Source organism: Heterodontus francisci, chromosome 33 (assembly GCF_036365525.1).
Source record: "Heterodontus francisci isolate sHetFra1 chromosome 33, sHetFra1.hap1, whole genome shotgun sequence".
Classification (NCBI taxonomy): domain Eukaryota; kingdom Metazoa; phylum Chordata; class Chondrichthyes; order Heterodontiformes; family Heterodontidae; genus Heterodontus; species Heterodontus francisci.
Window position 1 is genome coordinate 36375552 of NC_090403.1, and position 17164 is coordinate 36392715.

The 17164-nt window shown below is 41.1% G+C and overlaps 1 protein-coding gene across 2 annotated transcripts in view; it reads left to right on the top strand.

Moving 5' to 3' along the window:
- The first annotated feature begins 283 nt into the window (after positions 1-283).
- itga3b (integrin, alpha 3b) overlaps positions 284-17164 on the top strand; it is a 171520-nt gene continuing 154639 nt past the window's right edge. For both annotated transcript variants that reach the window (XM_068013302.1, XM_068013304.1), the window contains exon 1: positions 284-588. In XM_068013302.1, the coding sequence (XP_067869403.1) occupies positions 404-588 (185 nt within the window). In that variant the 5' untranslated portion in view covers positions 284-403. The remainder of the gene's footprint in view (positions 589-17164) is intronic.

Sequence of the window (17164 nt, forward strand, 5' to 3'; positions counted from 1 at the left end):
TCCCCTGAGGGTGAGGTTATATTTTTCATTAGTTTAATTATCCTTCGCTAATGGCATCAAATTGTCAACAGATTCATGAACTGGTGGGACCCACAGATAGAATTTAAAATAGTGACTGCTCAAGAAACTTGACAATAGACGCAATCACGTGCATTCTTTGACCCTTTCGTGAATTTCCTGAAGAAAAAGCTGGATAACATTCGCAGCGGAGATTCGGTGCGGCATAGCCGTTTTAAGATCTGTGAAGTGCTGAGTGTCTGTGATTGTGTCCGGAAGGGAAAGCCTGATGTATGCGCAGGTTTGGAAGGGCAGGCTTGTACAGTAGTACAGGGTGTGGAGGAGCTGGAGGCACTTGCAGTATCACCGTGAAACTGCAACAACTCACTCTGCCTTTGAAATCGACATGGCGCCTTTTGCAGCTCATCAGTTTGAGCCCGGGTTTCACCTTCTCCTATCAGCTGTTGTGGCAGTCTCTTCTGCTTTTAACATCGATGTAAAGTATCCAATTATTAAAGAGGGACCACGCGGCAGCTACTTCGGATATTCGGTGGCTTTGCACCGACAGCTGAAAGATCAGGATCGTTACCTGTAAGTACATTGTGGGGATCAGGAGTGACACAGGGGCAGTAAAAGAACAGATTTGCTTATGGCTGCTACCAGAGGGAATAGTTGTTTTAACAGCATGTGAAATGTTGCTAAAACGGCATCGATGTGCAGAACCCATGAGCTATCCATTTACGCTTTTTTTTTGGAAAAGAATAATTTTATTGCCTGCGGGCTGAATCACCTTGACTTGTTTGCACTTTAATTGTGAAAGAACGTGTTCCACATCCAAATGCTTCTTTGCAACAGTTTCCATTGAAGCGGAATGGAATCCTGTTTCGTTTTAGAAATGTACAATTTAGAGATTTAAACTTCAACCCGATTGAGGCGCCGCCGCGCAGTTCTGACACGGGGGCGAGGGGGTTGCTCAGACCGTGGACTTTTCATTATTGAGTGTTCTTTTTTAAAACTTTTATTTATAAGCAACTTCCAAATATCACACCTTGTATTAGGTCCTCGGGATGTCCCAGGTCGCTGGACTGACCGCGGAACAATTTCAGTGCGGTCATTGTTTTGTGGGGAAACCTGGATTGTCTGGTTCTGTTCGATTTTGTATTGCAGTTAGGAGCCACGATCAGTGAGCAAACTGGCATTTAAGACACGGGTTTTCCGAAACAGAATGTGGAGGAAAGTCTCTGTCCTTCGGAATCACGAGCAGAGGGGACTGTCTGTGAATGAAGGGAATGGCTTTAATATGCATCATTTTCATCGTGATCACTTAAACCCCAGAGCTTCCAGTTTCTGATACCCCGACATCGCTGATCTATCCTCTTGCCTCTTTTGTGAAGACAGTGAAGTGTGTTTGAGTTGCAGAAGCTGTGAAGTAGTTAACGAGTCAGCTCCAACTCTGGTAGAGAAGTGGAAGGAGTTGTTTGTGTGATCTCCGGAGCTTTGATTAAGTTTCCCCCCGCACTATTTAGGGGTGTAGGCGAATGATAATGTGTTTTCTCAGGAAGCGAGCTGTACATAAGACACCTGTAACCGAAAGGCGAATTTGCTTTGTAGCTGTGCTGGGCATTGGGCCAGACCAGCGCCAAGCCCCATTAGTTTGACTCCCCCATGTGACTGGGAACGTAAAGCTTCGCGAAGAGCTGCTTGTTTGCCTAAGCTGTGCCGTGCTTTAATAGAAGGATAAAGGTCTTATCAGCAAGGAATTCTGCTGTGGATTTTTTTGGGTGGGGGAGGGTAGTGCTGCATATTTCTCTCTCCAGGCGCTAGTTGTCAAACTCAGAACTCATGTTTTCTTATTCCCCTTTCACTGATCTACCTGATGCTTATAAAGAAATATTTGGGACCTTTTGGAAGGGTTTGCTTCCATTTTTTGGCACAGGTAAATTTAGCAAAGTGTAAGCTTTTATTCTGTGCGATTTGAATTATATGTTGCACATCAGACTGTTACTTCTCCCGTCTCCACCCCCCCCCCCCCTTCCCATCTGAAAAATATGTTGATTTAATTTGCTCAGTAAATCATTCACTCAAATCTCGACAGGAACGTCTTTTACTACAAGGACTTGCATTTATATAGTGCCTCCAACCCAGTGAAGCATCCCAAGGTGCTTCGCAGGACATCCTTTCTGTATCTTCTGTACTTAAGATCGACCTTCTTTCTCTCCTTAACGGGTTTTTTCCTTCATTTTCTGAAGGTGTGGAGTCTGGTAAGTTGTGTTCCACAGTGCCAAGTGCCACCTGGTATCTCATTCAAGGGGCTGTACTTAGACAATGAGGGGTGACAGGGTAGTCAACCATGAGGGTATCACAGTTGACCTCGATCCTTCTTTCACCCAATATCTCCACAGGTACAAAACAGGTAGAGAATAAGATAAAGAAGAAAAAGTGTGCTTATGACAGATGCCAGGTAGAAAATATTATTGAGAACCAGGCTAAATATAGGAAGTTAAAAGGGAAGTGAAAAAGCAAATAAGAGAGAGCATGAAAAGAGACTGGCAGCTAACATTAAAGGGACGCAAAATTTTCTACAGACATATAAATAGTAAAAGGGTGGTAAAAGGAGGAGTTGGGCCGATTAGGGACCATAAAAGGGATTTATGCATGGAGGCAGAGGGCATAGCTGAAGTATAAAGTGAATATTTTGCATTTGTCTTTACCAAGGAAGAAGATGCAACCCAGGCAATGGTGAAAGAAGAGGTAATTTAGACACTAAGTAATTTAAATTGATAAGGAGGATGTTATTAGACAGGCTGTCTGTACTTAAAGTGGATAAAGCACCAGGACCGGATGAAATGCATCCAAGGATACTGAGGGAAGTGATGGTGGAAGTTGTGGAGGCACTGGCCATAATTTTTCAGTCTTCCTTAGACTCTGGGGTGGTGCCAGAGGATTGGAGAATTGCAAACGTTATATCCTTGTTCAAAAAAGGGTGTAAAGATAAGCCCAGCAACTACAGGCCAGTCAGTTTAACTTCGGTGGTGGGAAAACTTCTAGAAAAAATAATTTGGGACAAAATTAAGTCACATGGACAAATGCGGGTTAATTAGAGAAAGCCAGCATGGATTTCCTAAGGGAAAATCCTGTTTGACTTATGTACTGTATTTTTTTGAGGAAGTAACAGAGAAGGTTGATGAGGGCAACGCAGTTGATGTGGTGTACATGGACTTTCAAAAGGCATTTGATACAGTGCCACACAACAGACATGTGAGAAAACTTGTAGCTCATGGAATAAAAGGGACGGTAGCAACATGAATGCAAAATTGGCTCAGTGACAGGAAACAGAGAGTAGTGGTTAATGGATGTTTCTCGGGCTGGAGGAAGGTTTATAGTGGAGCTCCCCAGGGGTCAGTGTTGGGACCCTTGCTTTTCCTGATATATATTAATGACCTAGATCTTGGTGTACAGGGCACAATTTCAAAGTTTGTGGATGATACGAAACTTGGAAGCACTGTGAACTGTGAGGAGGATAGTGTAGAACTGCAAAAGGACATAACCCCAGTTGGCGGAATGGACGGATAGGTGGCAAATGAAGTTCAATGCAGAGAAATATGAAGTGATTCATTTTAGTAGGAAGAACATGGAGAGACAATATAAAATAAAGGGTACAATTCTAAAGGGGGTGCAGGAGCAGAGGGAGCTGGGTGTATATGTGCATACGTCATTGAAGGTGATAGGACAGGTTGAGAGAATGGTTAATAAAGCATACAGTATCCTGGACTTTAGTAGGGCATAGAATACGAGAGCAAGGAAGTTATGTTGAACTTATATAAGCCATTAGTTCAGCCTCAGCTGGAGTATTGCATCCAGTTCTGGGTATCGCACTTTAGGAAATATGTGAGGGCATTGGAGAGAGTACACAAAAGATTCATGAGAATGGTTCCAGGGATGAGGAACTTCAGTTATGAAGATAGATTGGAGAAGTTGGGACTGTTTTCCTTGGAGAAGAGAAAGCTAAGAGGTGATTTCTTAGAGGTATTCAAAATCACGAGGGGTCTGGACAGAGTAGATAGGGAGAAAGTGTTCCATGAAAGGATCGAGAACAAGAGGTCACAGATTTAAAGGAATGGGTAAGAGAAGCAAACGCGACATGAGGAAAACATTTTCATGCAGCGAGTGGTTAAGGTCTGGAAAGCGCTGCCTGAGAGTGTGGTGGAGCAGGTTTAATTGAAGCATTCAAAAGGGAATTAGACTGTTAGATGAAAATGAAGAATGTGCAGGGTTACGGGGAGAAGGTGGGGGAGTGGCACTAAGTGGATTGTTCCTTCAGAGAGCCATGCAGACACGATGGGCCGAATGGCCTCCTTCTGCAACAATTCTGTGAATTCTGTGATGGAAAATGAAGGAATGGAAATCAAGTCTATTTTCCCTTTTCTAAATTGGAGACCCTGAGGCGAATTGCATTCATTTTGCCATCCCAGCAGAATGAGAGTGGGGAACTCGGCACAGATCAGAAATTTACCCTTGGACGCACCCTGTCTGCCTGGCTCAGATACTCAGTGGATAATCTTGCCGAGCCACTGCGAGCCCCAAAATATATTTTTAATTGGAAAACTATGTGCTGCATTCAAAATAGAAATATACCAATGCAAATTGATTTAGTTGCTCAAAAAATTCTACTGGACTACAATTCAACTGTTTTTCTGCATAATTATTTCTGCTGTGTCTACCTGGCTTAGTGAAACAACTTAGATGTGTATCTTTACTGAATGTGGCAGGTAGATATATGAGTGAAAATGATTCCCACTCCCATCTCCAATTTTCTCCTCTCCTGTGGGCAGTGACTCATGATGGGATCTGGTTACTTGCTGCTGGCAGCCGGCCACTTCTTCAAGCAACTGGCCATTCTTCATATGTGATTTGAAACAGGGAATAGCAGCACGTTATTTGATAGTGGAAGACATCACACTCAAATATGATGTTGCCCTCATCTGACATCCTTGCATGTGTACTTTCCAACATGAGTGTCCAAATGGTGATAAGAATTGCTCCCAAGCAAATCAGTGGCATTTCCTGTTGAAGCCATAAGGAGATGCAGAAGTGTGTTTATGCATATTTAAATTTTATTACACACATGTGCGCACTTACAGTTGGCTTCCACTGACTGTATGTACTGCTGGGATCAGGAGAGCCCAGAGTGTCTACTGGTACTAATCTGTGACCATTGCTCTGCAATCTTGGCATCCTATTTGACTCTGAGCTGAGCTTCCAACCTCCTGTCCTGTTCCTCACCAAGGGCTCCTACTTCCACCTCTGGAACATTGTCTGTCTCTTCCCCTGTCTCAGTTCATCTGCTGAAGCCCTTATCCATGCCTTTGTTGCCTCTAATCCAATGCTCTCCTGGCCAGCCTATCACCTTATATCCTCTGTAAACCTGAGCTCATGCAAAACTCACACCCTGTCCTATTCATCCATCACCCCTATGCTCGCTGACCAGTCCAACAATGTCTCCATTGTTTTTTAAATTCTCCTCCTTGTGTACAGTTCCCTCAATGGTAGTGCCTTTTCCTATTTGTGTAACCTCCTGTAGCTCTACAATCCTCCAGAAATCTTGGTGCTCCTTCAATTCAGGCCTCTTGACCATCCCCAGTTTTAATCTCTCCACCATTGGTGGCCATGCCTTCAGCTGCCTCAGCCCTAACTCTGGAATCCCTTCCCTAAACCTCACTGTCTCTCCAACTCTTTCTCCTCCTTTAAGATGTTCTTAAAGCATAAATCTTTGGCCAACCTTTTGGTCACCTGTCCTAATACCTCCATCTGTGGCTCAGTGTCAAATTTTATCTGATAACGCTCCTGTGAAGTGCATTGGGATATTTTACTATGGTAAAGGCATTAAATAAATGTAAACTGTTCCACCAAACTCTGCAGTCTTCCTTTATCTTAGTATCAGTAATTCACATGAGGTAGAAGTTTGCAACACAGTGCAAGCTGCTGATAAGGTATAAAAACTGCACATTTATTTCATTTGGATTTTGAAGCTGGTGCTACAGAGGAGGAGATTCTGAGCTAGCCACAACAAACAACTGATGCACATTCCTTTAGCTTTCAGCTAGGTCAGACAGGTCAGCTAATACCCCCAGTGTCTGACTAATTTGGGACACCATTCTGTATGGACCTGGGGGGTACGGTGGGGGGAGGGTGGAAATGGGGTGGTCACTTTCACTTCTGACTGAATGTGGTGATCTCTAAGTGGTTGAAATTATAAATAGGTGTTATTTTGTGTGCATTTGCTGTCAAAGGTAACTGCTTGAAGAGTCTTGAACAATTACACCATTGACTGTGTGCTGCCTGTTTAGCTGAGAAAAGTACATAACGTGTAGGAAGTATGTGAACCTTGTTTGTGGTCAGTCTTTGTAATTAAATGGACTGCATCATTCGCCCAATACAGTTTGTGTTTTGTGCAACGTGCAGATATATCTTCCATTGATTGTAAATCACTTTGGGATGCACTGAGGTTGTGAATGGCACTCTGTAAACACAAATCCTTCTTTTCTTTATGGGGGCAATTCAGCATTCTGCTGTAAACTCAGTAATGTGAAGTCTCCATTACCTTTCATAATGGAAGGTTCCCATTCATGGATAATTAATAGTGGTGGTCTATCGAGAGTCTCCAAATTTTGATCTTGCAAACACTAAAGTACAATGCGTAGAACAGAACAAGTATTTTTCATCAAGGAGATGAAAAGGGAACTGCTCTACAGTGAGTTGTTAAGTGAAATTCCATTTTTATTACATGGAATTCTTCAAGTTGTACTGCTATTTTGGGGTTTCATGTTACAATTCTGACCATTTATAATCAGATGCACTGATTTATCAGGATTTTGCTAATGTCTGGATCATTTTCCACAATGCTGTCTTTTTTTTAAAAGTGAAAATCAGTGACCTAGGAGATGGAATAAAAATTCTCAAAGCCATGCAAAAAAAAGAATCTTGTACAAGGCTTTGTCCATTTGAAAATGTTGGTGTAGTTCAGGATGGCAAATAACAGCAATGTGTATAATGGAAACTTCAAACCAGTTATGTAGTAGCTTTCCAACAGATCATATCTGTGAAACAAAGCTGAACGTAAATCATACAAAACTTATAGTGAACTCACGAATGTTGCCATCTTGAGTACTTCTTGAATTGATCTTGTGCAGTTTCATATTGCTGGATTTTCCTTCAAAGCAATACAAAATAAATTCATAGTGCAATGTAAATGATGTTCTAGCAGTATGCATATGATGGTACTGTCAACCTCCTATTTCAAAAGTCAGAATCTTTCAAAATGATAAACTATTTGAGGTAGTTCTGCCCTCAGAACAGTTCCTAGTTAAGTCCAGTTCATCCCATTATATAGCTGGGATGTTTGATGCACAGACACATATGATTTCATGGAAGTTGAGTTCCAGAGTTCTGAATTATTTGCTAATTTCAGCTGTTCTTTATGGAATGATCACATCAGCTAATCACATTTGGGTCAGATAGTTCCTGATGCTATTATTCACATCTGCTCCTTGATTACATGGATGATAATACACAGCAGTTGCAGTTGTTCCGATCGGAACAATTTCTGAAGATTTGATAACTTTGCAAAACTATGAAGCCAAATGAGTTTATTGGGAACAAGTAGGAATGTCTTTTCCCAGAGCGCGGTTCGAATGTGGAACTTGCTACCACATGGAGTGGTTGAAGCAAATAGCATTGATGCTTTCAAAGGAAAGCTAGATAAACACATGAGAGAGAACTGAATAGAATGATATACTGATAGGGTTAGATGAAGCGCGATGGGTGAAGGCTCATGTGAAGCATGAACATCGGCTTGGGCCAAATGTACAGACAAAACCAGGCCATTCTAAAAAGCAAAAGAATTGTAGATGCTGAAAATCTGAAACAAAAAATGGTGAAACATTCACATGGGCACTGAGTTTGTGACTGAGGACTGATGCCCAAACAGGAAGATATTGTTCTGGCCAGGTGGTAAGGTGTGTGAGTGGTTCCCATTGTTCACCTCCCAACTGACCGCTGTCATGTTTTGTTTAAAATGATGAGTTAACCCCTGAGTGTTTTACTTGCCAAATAAACAGACAGTGATAGGTTTTCTCGTAGGTTAAACAAAAGATAACTATTTTTACACCATTCCCAAAATGATCGCAACTGCACTCACGCACACGTTCTCTCTCTCTCACACACTCACACACACACTCACACACACACAAGAATAGATAGCTAGAGAGACAAAGGGTAAGTGGTTTGAAGTGAGGGCAGTTTCTTTTAAAGTTGTAGGCCTGGGTATTTGTACTTTTCTGGTGGTTAAGACTTCAGACTAGAGGTGGTGATCACTTTTAGTTTTCCGCTGCACCAGGTTAAAGTGTAGAATTCGCAGCAGGGCTCCTTCTTTGTTTTTGCTGGACTTCTTTTCACAGCCCTCAGCTGGACTGCTTTTCTGTGATGTTCTCATGATCTGTCCCCTCTCTCTCCAGAGATTTACCTTTTAAGGTAAAAATCTATCACATTAGCCTCTGTTAGGAGACAGATGACCCCCTCCCTGTTGTGACCACTCAATGGACGAAGATGTGGTGATTTCACACCTCCTTGGTTTCTGAAGAACCCATTCAATTCAGGAATGTCTCTTGATGGTTTCAGGATGGGTGTAATTGACACCTCCTAGCCTGGAATGTATTCTCTTATCTTTAACAAACAGTGAGACAGTTTAATATACAGGCCAAGTCAGCCAACCTTCAGTGGCCATTTTGCAGTGCATTGCCCACTATTTTAAGGAAAAATCACTTTTTTATAACTCTTCAGTTTAGTTCTGTAGTTTCATCACTGCACTTCTCGTGAACGTGACAATATTAATATTTAAACAAACGTTACTCGTTTTGTCTCTCGCCTGTCTGTCTCTTCCCTTCCCCTTTCCTTATGTTCAGTTCCATTTTAAGTGCTGTCCACCTTTTTTAATATGTCCCCATTCTTGCTGAACTGTTAATTCATCTCTTCTCTCCACAGATGCTGACTGACCTTGTTGAGTGTTTCCAGTTTTTTTTCTGTTCTTGTTTGAGGCTACTGGGAGACATTTACCATCATTATAAATGGCGTCATCTTTATGCAGTAAACAAGTTAAAATATACACTCTTCTACTTGTGCTATAATTTTTCTCCAGTTAGATAAAACCTCCAGGTAATCTACACAGTGTAGCTCATCATTCAGTCTGATGTGCTTTTTCCAGTTGACAGCAAATAATCATAACCTTTTCTGGTGCTCGTCTCAGCAATGGTAGTTATTTCAAGCCATGTTTTGTATGCTAGTCCACTGACACCTTATACTTTATTGTAAATTTGTAATACACCACACAGCTTGAAATAAATACTCATCTGTCTGTCTGCCTGCCTGGCCAGGACCCTGTTGGGGGAAATACATCATCACAACTCTGTGCAATACTTTTTCAAACAGTTTTCCATTCCCTGGGTGGGTAGTTATTTCAAGCTGTTTAGGCAGCCAGCTCCATTGACACTGTACACTTTGGGTTAAACTTGGGGTAATCTCCTCCAGTGGCTGTGATGACAATTAAATTACCTAGTATGGAATTATATGTTTTTGACCAAGGTTTTGATCATTCTTCCGAATAGCTCTGTCTTTGTCTTGGGTCTCCGTTGTTGTCTGATTACACCTCTGAGAAGCGCCTTGTGACAATTTTTAGGTTGCTAAGCGTGCAATTTAACACAAGTTGAACAAGTTCTAGGTCTAGTCAGTATCATATTTGACTCCAAGATAAGCTTTCAATTACACATCCGTGCTGTCATGAAGACCGCTTATTTCCACCTCTGTAACATTACCCAATTCTGTCCCTGCCTCAGCTCTTCTGCTGCTGAAACCCTCATTGTTACCTCCAGACTTGACTATTCTAATGCACACCTGGCTGGCCTCCCACATACCACCTTCCATAAACTTGTCATCGAAAACTCTGCTGCCCATGTCCTAACTCGCACCAAATTCCATTCACCTATCACCACTGTGCTGGATGACCGACATTGACTCCCAGTTAAACAATGCCTCGATTTTAAAATTCTCATCCTTGTTTTCAAATCCTTCCGTAGCCTCACACCTCCCTGTAATCTCCTGCAGCTCTACAACCCTCTGAGATACTTGCGCTTCTCTAATTCCAGCTTCTTGAGCATCCGGGATGTTAATTGCTCCACCTTTGGTGATTGTGCTTCAGCTGCCTAGACCTTAAGCTCTGGCAATTCCTCCCTAAACCTCTCCACCTCTTGATCTCACTTTTCTCCTTTACGACACCCCTTAAAACCTATCTCTTTGACCAAGCTTTTGGTCATCTTCCCTAATATCTCCTTATGTGACTTGGTGACTTATTTTATTTTATAATGCCTCTATGAAGCACCTTGGGATGTTTTATTACGTTAAAGGCACTACATAAATACAAATTGTTGTGGTTTCCATTGTCTGTGATGAGATGGCTGATCTCAATTAGGGTAGGAATGGAGGTACTAAAATTGTATTTACCATCCTCGCACACAGAAGGGGAAAACAAATCAGAAGTTCCCACTTCTGATCACGAATGTCCCTGCTGGAAAGTAGACATATATGGACAGAATCAGACTTTGTAATAACTTCCTTGATGACTGCCACTCCTTAAACTTATCCATGAAGGATGAATAGCTGGCACCCAGGGAACTGCAGTGCAAATTGCGACCCTCACTTTAGGGGAGGAAAGGAGAAAATTGGAAAAAAATGATAACATTTAGAGTCATAGAGTCATGGACTGCAATTCTGAGATCAAGCACTTTGATTTTTTTTATCATGAGCACCTGTTATTCTGGGCCTCTGCTGGAATTTGTTTTGTGACTGCTATGTATAAAAATTCAGGATGCTAAAATGCCAAAGAAAATATCACTTCTAATTGCTCTAAGTCTTGATCTGCTCAGGTTCATGTTAAAGGCATTTGAAAAATGGATTGACTGGCAAACCTTCTCCTGTTTATAAGCATACAATGCAATTACACAAATTGCATAAGAAAATACATCAAATGCACATGGCAGTGAAGTTGTAATGAAAATGTTCTGTAGTTTTTTCAGCTCTTGAAGTCAATGTTGTTTTTAAGGCATTATTTTAAGAGACAGTAATATGAGCTTTATTCTTCTTTAACACGTGCTGTACTTGACCTGTAGGTGCTGACTGCCTGAACTGGGCAAGTATTGCATTCCTCAACGTTTGTACCCCTCAATTTGAGCTCAAAAATGTAGGAACTTTAAATGGGCAGAGAATCCATCTTTAATCTCCCTGTTTCCTTACAGTTAACAGAAACCATATTGTGTTCTTTCATGATACTTCAAAAATCTACTGAAAAAAGGACTTTTTAAAGCAACTGATAAAATGCAAGTATGTTCCCACCTGTTGCAGGAACTAGAATTAACTGTCCACTCCATTCTTCAGGGCAGTGGCTGCTTGGCTCTGTTTATTTTTCATTCTAATTGGTGTGAACGTTATCAGGCTGAAGACATCTTCAGATGAACTGGATTCATGTTGTTTTATTAAGCTTGCATTGCATTAGACCCTGTGATCTGCTGTAGCCCAAATGTTAGAGCAGATTGTTCAGATTCAGTTTTGTAGACTCTATCTTGGGGGTCAGTGTGTATGTGATCATCAATACAGTGATGTTATCCTGTGTCTGACATCACTATATTTCTATATATTGCTGCATTAAATTGTTTCCAAGTCAATCTAAGGAGCAGTCGGTGCCCCCTTTCTAAAAGGTCCATAATCTTGGAAACACAGTGAAATGAATGAGATTCAACATAATAATAAAAGCAAAATACTGCGGATGCTGGAAATCTGAAATAAAAACAAGAAATGCTGGAACCACTCAGCAGGTCTGGCAGCATCTGTGAAAAGAGAAGCAGAGTTAACGTTTCGGGTCAGTGACCCTTCTTCGGACCCTTCTTGAGATTCAACATAGTTTACTTCACAAAAGTTTTAATATTTAGTCTGTTGGAGATTTAGCTTGACTCGCAAGACTGCAGCTCGACAGAAGATAACCAACTTTTGCATGTTTCAAATTACTTCTCAGGTTGTATTAACAGTTTATTAGTTCAAATAAAGAGACAATAATAAATTCAAGACTATAAAACCACGTGCAGCAGACATCCCTAGAGGGGTTAAAATAACTTTTGATATATGAAGGGGTCTTTTATATGATGCTTGTATTGCAGAGGGAGCCATAAACCTGCAGAGTAACAGCTGTTTCCCAGTGTGTATCTTGAGGTTCTGATGAAGTCATAAATCACGTGAGCTTGCATTTTATTATCCAAAGCTCTTAATTCTGTGCTGGCAATGTAACACTCTCATACTACAGTTATTGCCTGTAATTTCAGATTTTCAATATTATATTCTGTAGTCACCATTTTTAAAGTTCTGTTCAGTTTATATTACCTAACATAGTGACTACTGGTCATTTCAGAATGGCTCAATGAATTTTATATCAACTTGCTAAACAAGGCAGTAACTGCTTCTGAATTTTGGCCTCCATTTGGTGGCTTTATCCTTTTTGCTCTTTGTATTTTCTTCAAGCCCATCTTGTGTTACATTACTGCTGGATTTCAAATTTGTAGCTGGCCATTTCTAAACACACCTGAGATACATGTTGACCTAATCCAGTTTTTCTGAGTTTAAAATCTCCTGTGTTTGCATCTGTTTTAAGGCGGCACAGTGGCGCAGTGGTTAGCACCGCAGCCTCACAGCTCCAGCGACCCGGGTTCAATTCTGGGTACTGCCTGTGTGGAGTTTGCAAGTTCTCCCTGTGTCTGCGTGGGTTTCCTCCAGGTGCTCCGGTTTCCTCCCACATGCCAAAGACTTGCAGGTTGATAGGTTAATTGGCCATTATAAATTGCCCCTAGTATAGGTAGGTGGTAGGGAAATATAGGGACAGATGGGGACGTAGTAGGGATATGGGATTAGTGTAGGATTAGAATAAATGGGTGGTTGATGGTCGGCACAGACTCGGTGGGCTGAAGGGCCTGTTTCAGTGCTGTATCTCTAAACTAAACTAAAGTGGATGGGTCACTGACCCGAAACGTTAACTCTGCTTCTCTTTCCACAGATGCTGCCAGACCTGCTGAGTGAATCCAGCATTTCTTGTTTTTGTTTCAGATTTCCAGCATCCGCAGTATTTTGCTTTTACTAAAGTGGATGGGGCTGGTGTAAACTGTCTCATTCAACTCGCCATTTGGCTCCTGCCTCAAGGTACTTGCCAGCACATGTGTCAAGATGCCATTTGATATTCTGGTTTGTGGTTGGGTTTAGGTTAAGTTGTAATGTAAACAGTAGGTGGGAGATGGCATTCCAATCAATAGTAGTCACATTACATTTGATCCGCACCATCTTCCCCCTTGCTTTGAAATTTAAAAATGAGCCTGATCATAGCTGGGAGATTTAAAAGGAAGTATATTCTGAACAAACCATTAAGCATGGATTTGGAAGGTAAGCAACTGGCTCACATGGTAAGATCAGCATGGAGTTAGATGTTGGGCAGGAGATCATTTTGTCATTTTTATACCCCTTATGTGAGTGAACCTTGGCATCATTGCTTTTCCATTTTCATGTCTCATCTTAAACTGATCTACTTCAAGATCTTCTATAGCCAAGAACACACTGTTCAGATTATTTTTGTTATGGGGAGGGTGGTGAGACAGAGACATAAAGCAAAAACACTTACAGAAGTGTTTCATTTCAGGTTTTGTGCACCTCAGTGTTAGAATCAGACAAAAAATAGATTTTGAACCAAGATGGAGATAGAAGGTGACCAAAAACTTGGTTAAAAGTTTTAAGAAGAGTCTTAAAGGAGAAGAGGGAGAAAATTCCAGAGTATGAGGCCTAGAGATGACTGAAGGCATATTGAGGTGCAATGGGAGACGAGGATGCATGAGAGGCAGATTCAGAGGAACGGAGAGTTATGGAGGGGTATTGGTCTGGAAGATGTTAAAGCAGAGGAGGGGCGAGGCTGTGGATGGATTTAGCACAAGCATATTAGTATAATATCATTTCACTTGTATAACTACAAATAGATATATCGTTTTATAGCTGAAATTACATAATCTTTGTAAAGAAAAATATTGAAACTGCAAATGTATTTACATTTAGTTGTCCAGTAAAACATTTTAATACAGCTCATTATAAAGGATTTTACTGTTTCCAAATGTGTGAAACCCTGAAATGCAGAATGTGTAAAGGGCATTAGTCCATGTAGCGGAGCCTGGAGTCCAATCATCTTGGCCATCCCTGTCATTGGACAAAGACCTTGCTTCGCTCGGACCGTGTGATAGTCAGTGTGCAACGGCCACACCACATTAAACGAAGCCACGCACAGGCATCTTCCATCCCCTCAAATTGAACTGCAGGACCTGGAGTATCAGGATTGGACGATTCAGTCACCTAAGGATCCACAACCCTGGAGTGGAAGAAAGTCACCTTGCTCCCGAGAGACTGCCTAAGAAGAAGGAGTCCATCAAACTCTCTCTACTGGGGCAAGTACCATTTGCAGTTTTGTAGAATTGTTGTAATTTATTTCATCTCTTGATTCATCAAAGGTAAACAAGAGGGAAAGTTTGTGGAATGCTTCACTGCTGCTCAAAAGGCAACATGGATCTTAAATGCAACGTTACGGTACAGTTAACCTGATCTGTTTACATTCCACAGTGGAAGTATGCAAGGTCCATGACAGGCACAGAACCATTGTGTTCTGTAACAAATTTTAGTATTTCTGCCTCTATGTATCGCCGTTTTTCTTAAATCGCTTGAATGATAAGATATCCGTTTGCCTAGTTTTTTTAAGGGGCCTTCAAAGAAGCCTATAGCTTGTCTTTACTTTCAAATCAGCCAGCCATAGGGAAATAGCTGTCTCACTCATTGGCCTGAGGATACAGATGGGGCCCAGCCCATGCACACAGCAGTTGTGCTGACTTCTGATCAATGTTCATACCTGTTTTCCACCTGGATAGATGGGAGTCCACTCTAGAGAAGGAGCAATTGTAGGAGCTACTTACAATGGTGAGGGACGGGGCGGGGGGGGGAAGAGGGGGTTCAAACCATGGAAAGCTTGATCAGTGGATCGTGAAAGCCCAGAAACTATTAACTAGTGGTTAGAAAGCAGGTGTCGGTGCCAGACTTCTCTTCAAACATTTGTTCTTCCGCTGTAGCTGTCCTTGGCACCTGTCAAGACCTGCCAAACGTTTTAGTGAGACAAAATAATAGTTAATCACAAAACTATTAGATCACAACATTAAAAAAATCAAAGTTGAGAAAGAAGCTAATTCTTTTTAGTATTTAAACTCTCCCATTGTGGCATCAAAATATATTTTGAATAACCCCAATCTTTTTTGCCCCTTTCTTCTTCAATTATCCTCGACATTTAAGTGAAACATAGCAGCCTTTTATAAAAAGGTAAAAAACACAGCGGACGCACTGGTACCTGGAGTGATTCCGCAGGCTCATTCTGGTTACAAATCTGTGGTGTTTACATTTCTGGAAACCTCAAACCTTTCAAATGCAATGGAGCAGGCAGAGAGCCAGGCTGCCAGGGTTGGTGGCTTTGAGTCCTCACACGGGCCTTCTTTGTTACATGTAGACACATGCAAAAAGATGAAAGGCGTGTTCTCTGGTGTCAGACCTCGTCTGCATTCTGACTGCCAGAATACAGGTATCAGATGTACAGGTATAAAACATATGGCTCCAGGGTGGGTTCTCGTACTCCTCTTGTCTGTGCCTAAAGTTTAAACAATAGCAAATATCCTAACAAATCTGACATAAAAATGTCCAATAATTTTCAGTGTCTTTTTTTCCATAGATTTTGATAATTATAACAGTATAATTTACAGGTAAAATTTTTATTCTTTTGTTCTGATCTCGGAGGACATAACGAAATAGAATGTACTTCAGGGCGATTTGAATTGAGAGAATTTGGTTGCAAATTGTGTATAGTACTTGGATGCCATATCTTTCATATTGTTGGCTGAATTGTCAATATATTATTCTACTACCATTAATCTGCTTAATTTTACATATTTGAAAAAAAACTTTTACATCATGTAAATGGATTAAATATTCCTGTTTAGGTTTGTCAACTCTCGTGATATGTGGTCCTGGAGTTTTCATCACATGACCCCCCCCCCCCCACCATCTCCAACCACCCTGCCTGAATAGCATCTTTTCCCATCTGTTATTTTTTATAACTAACAAACCTAAGTATTCAAAGAAAATAGGAGAAACAATTTTTTTAATGTCCCTATGAATTTTTTTTCTCCACTCACAGTGTCCAAGAGATTAATCTTCAATTCCTGGAGACTCCCAGGCAATTCCTAGTCCTGCACTCACAAAAGGCTTCCATTTTGAGGCTGGGCATTCAGGGAGGCAGTGTGTTTACTTCAACATTACTGTAGAGCCCATAGTAGATTGAAATTTGTATGGAAATTAGAATCGTTACTAGTGTTAGTCAAGTGTACACTTTAGTTCAATATGTCCTATTTTGTACTGCTACATTTCTATATATATTATATAATTTGAAGCACTGTAGGACTGTTTGTTCTGTTTTGGTTATCCTGTTGTTATTTTCAAATGCACAATGTTCAAGCTAGTCTGGAAATTTTAGTTGCAGTGAATTTTTGCCCAGAGTTACATTGCAGACACAACATAGTAAGACAACGAGATAGAACAAGATAAAACACAGATCATCAATGTGCTACAGTTAGTGTTTAATGTACCAAACTAAGTACTACCAGATGTTCAGCTGCACATCTACAAAAGAAAAGCTAGTCCATGAACGGTCAGGTGGCACATGGCAGCAAATCAGACCAGGTAATATTTAGTATCAGGAGCCTAAATTTAAATTTGTACTGTTTAAGCATGATAGCTATATAATTGCAGAGTGACACAAGCATTATAAAAGGTGTACTTTCACAATGAGTACTCAGCATCCACATAGAGGCAATTTTTTCACATTTCTGTCTCGCAATATCCCCTTCTGAGCACTGGTGCAATGGGTTAAAATTGTCAAATCAGGGTTCTCAAGTCAGATGCAACCCAGAGTGATGGGACATCAACTTTCCCTCTTTGCTGTCTGTTAGGATCC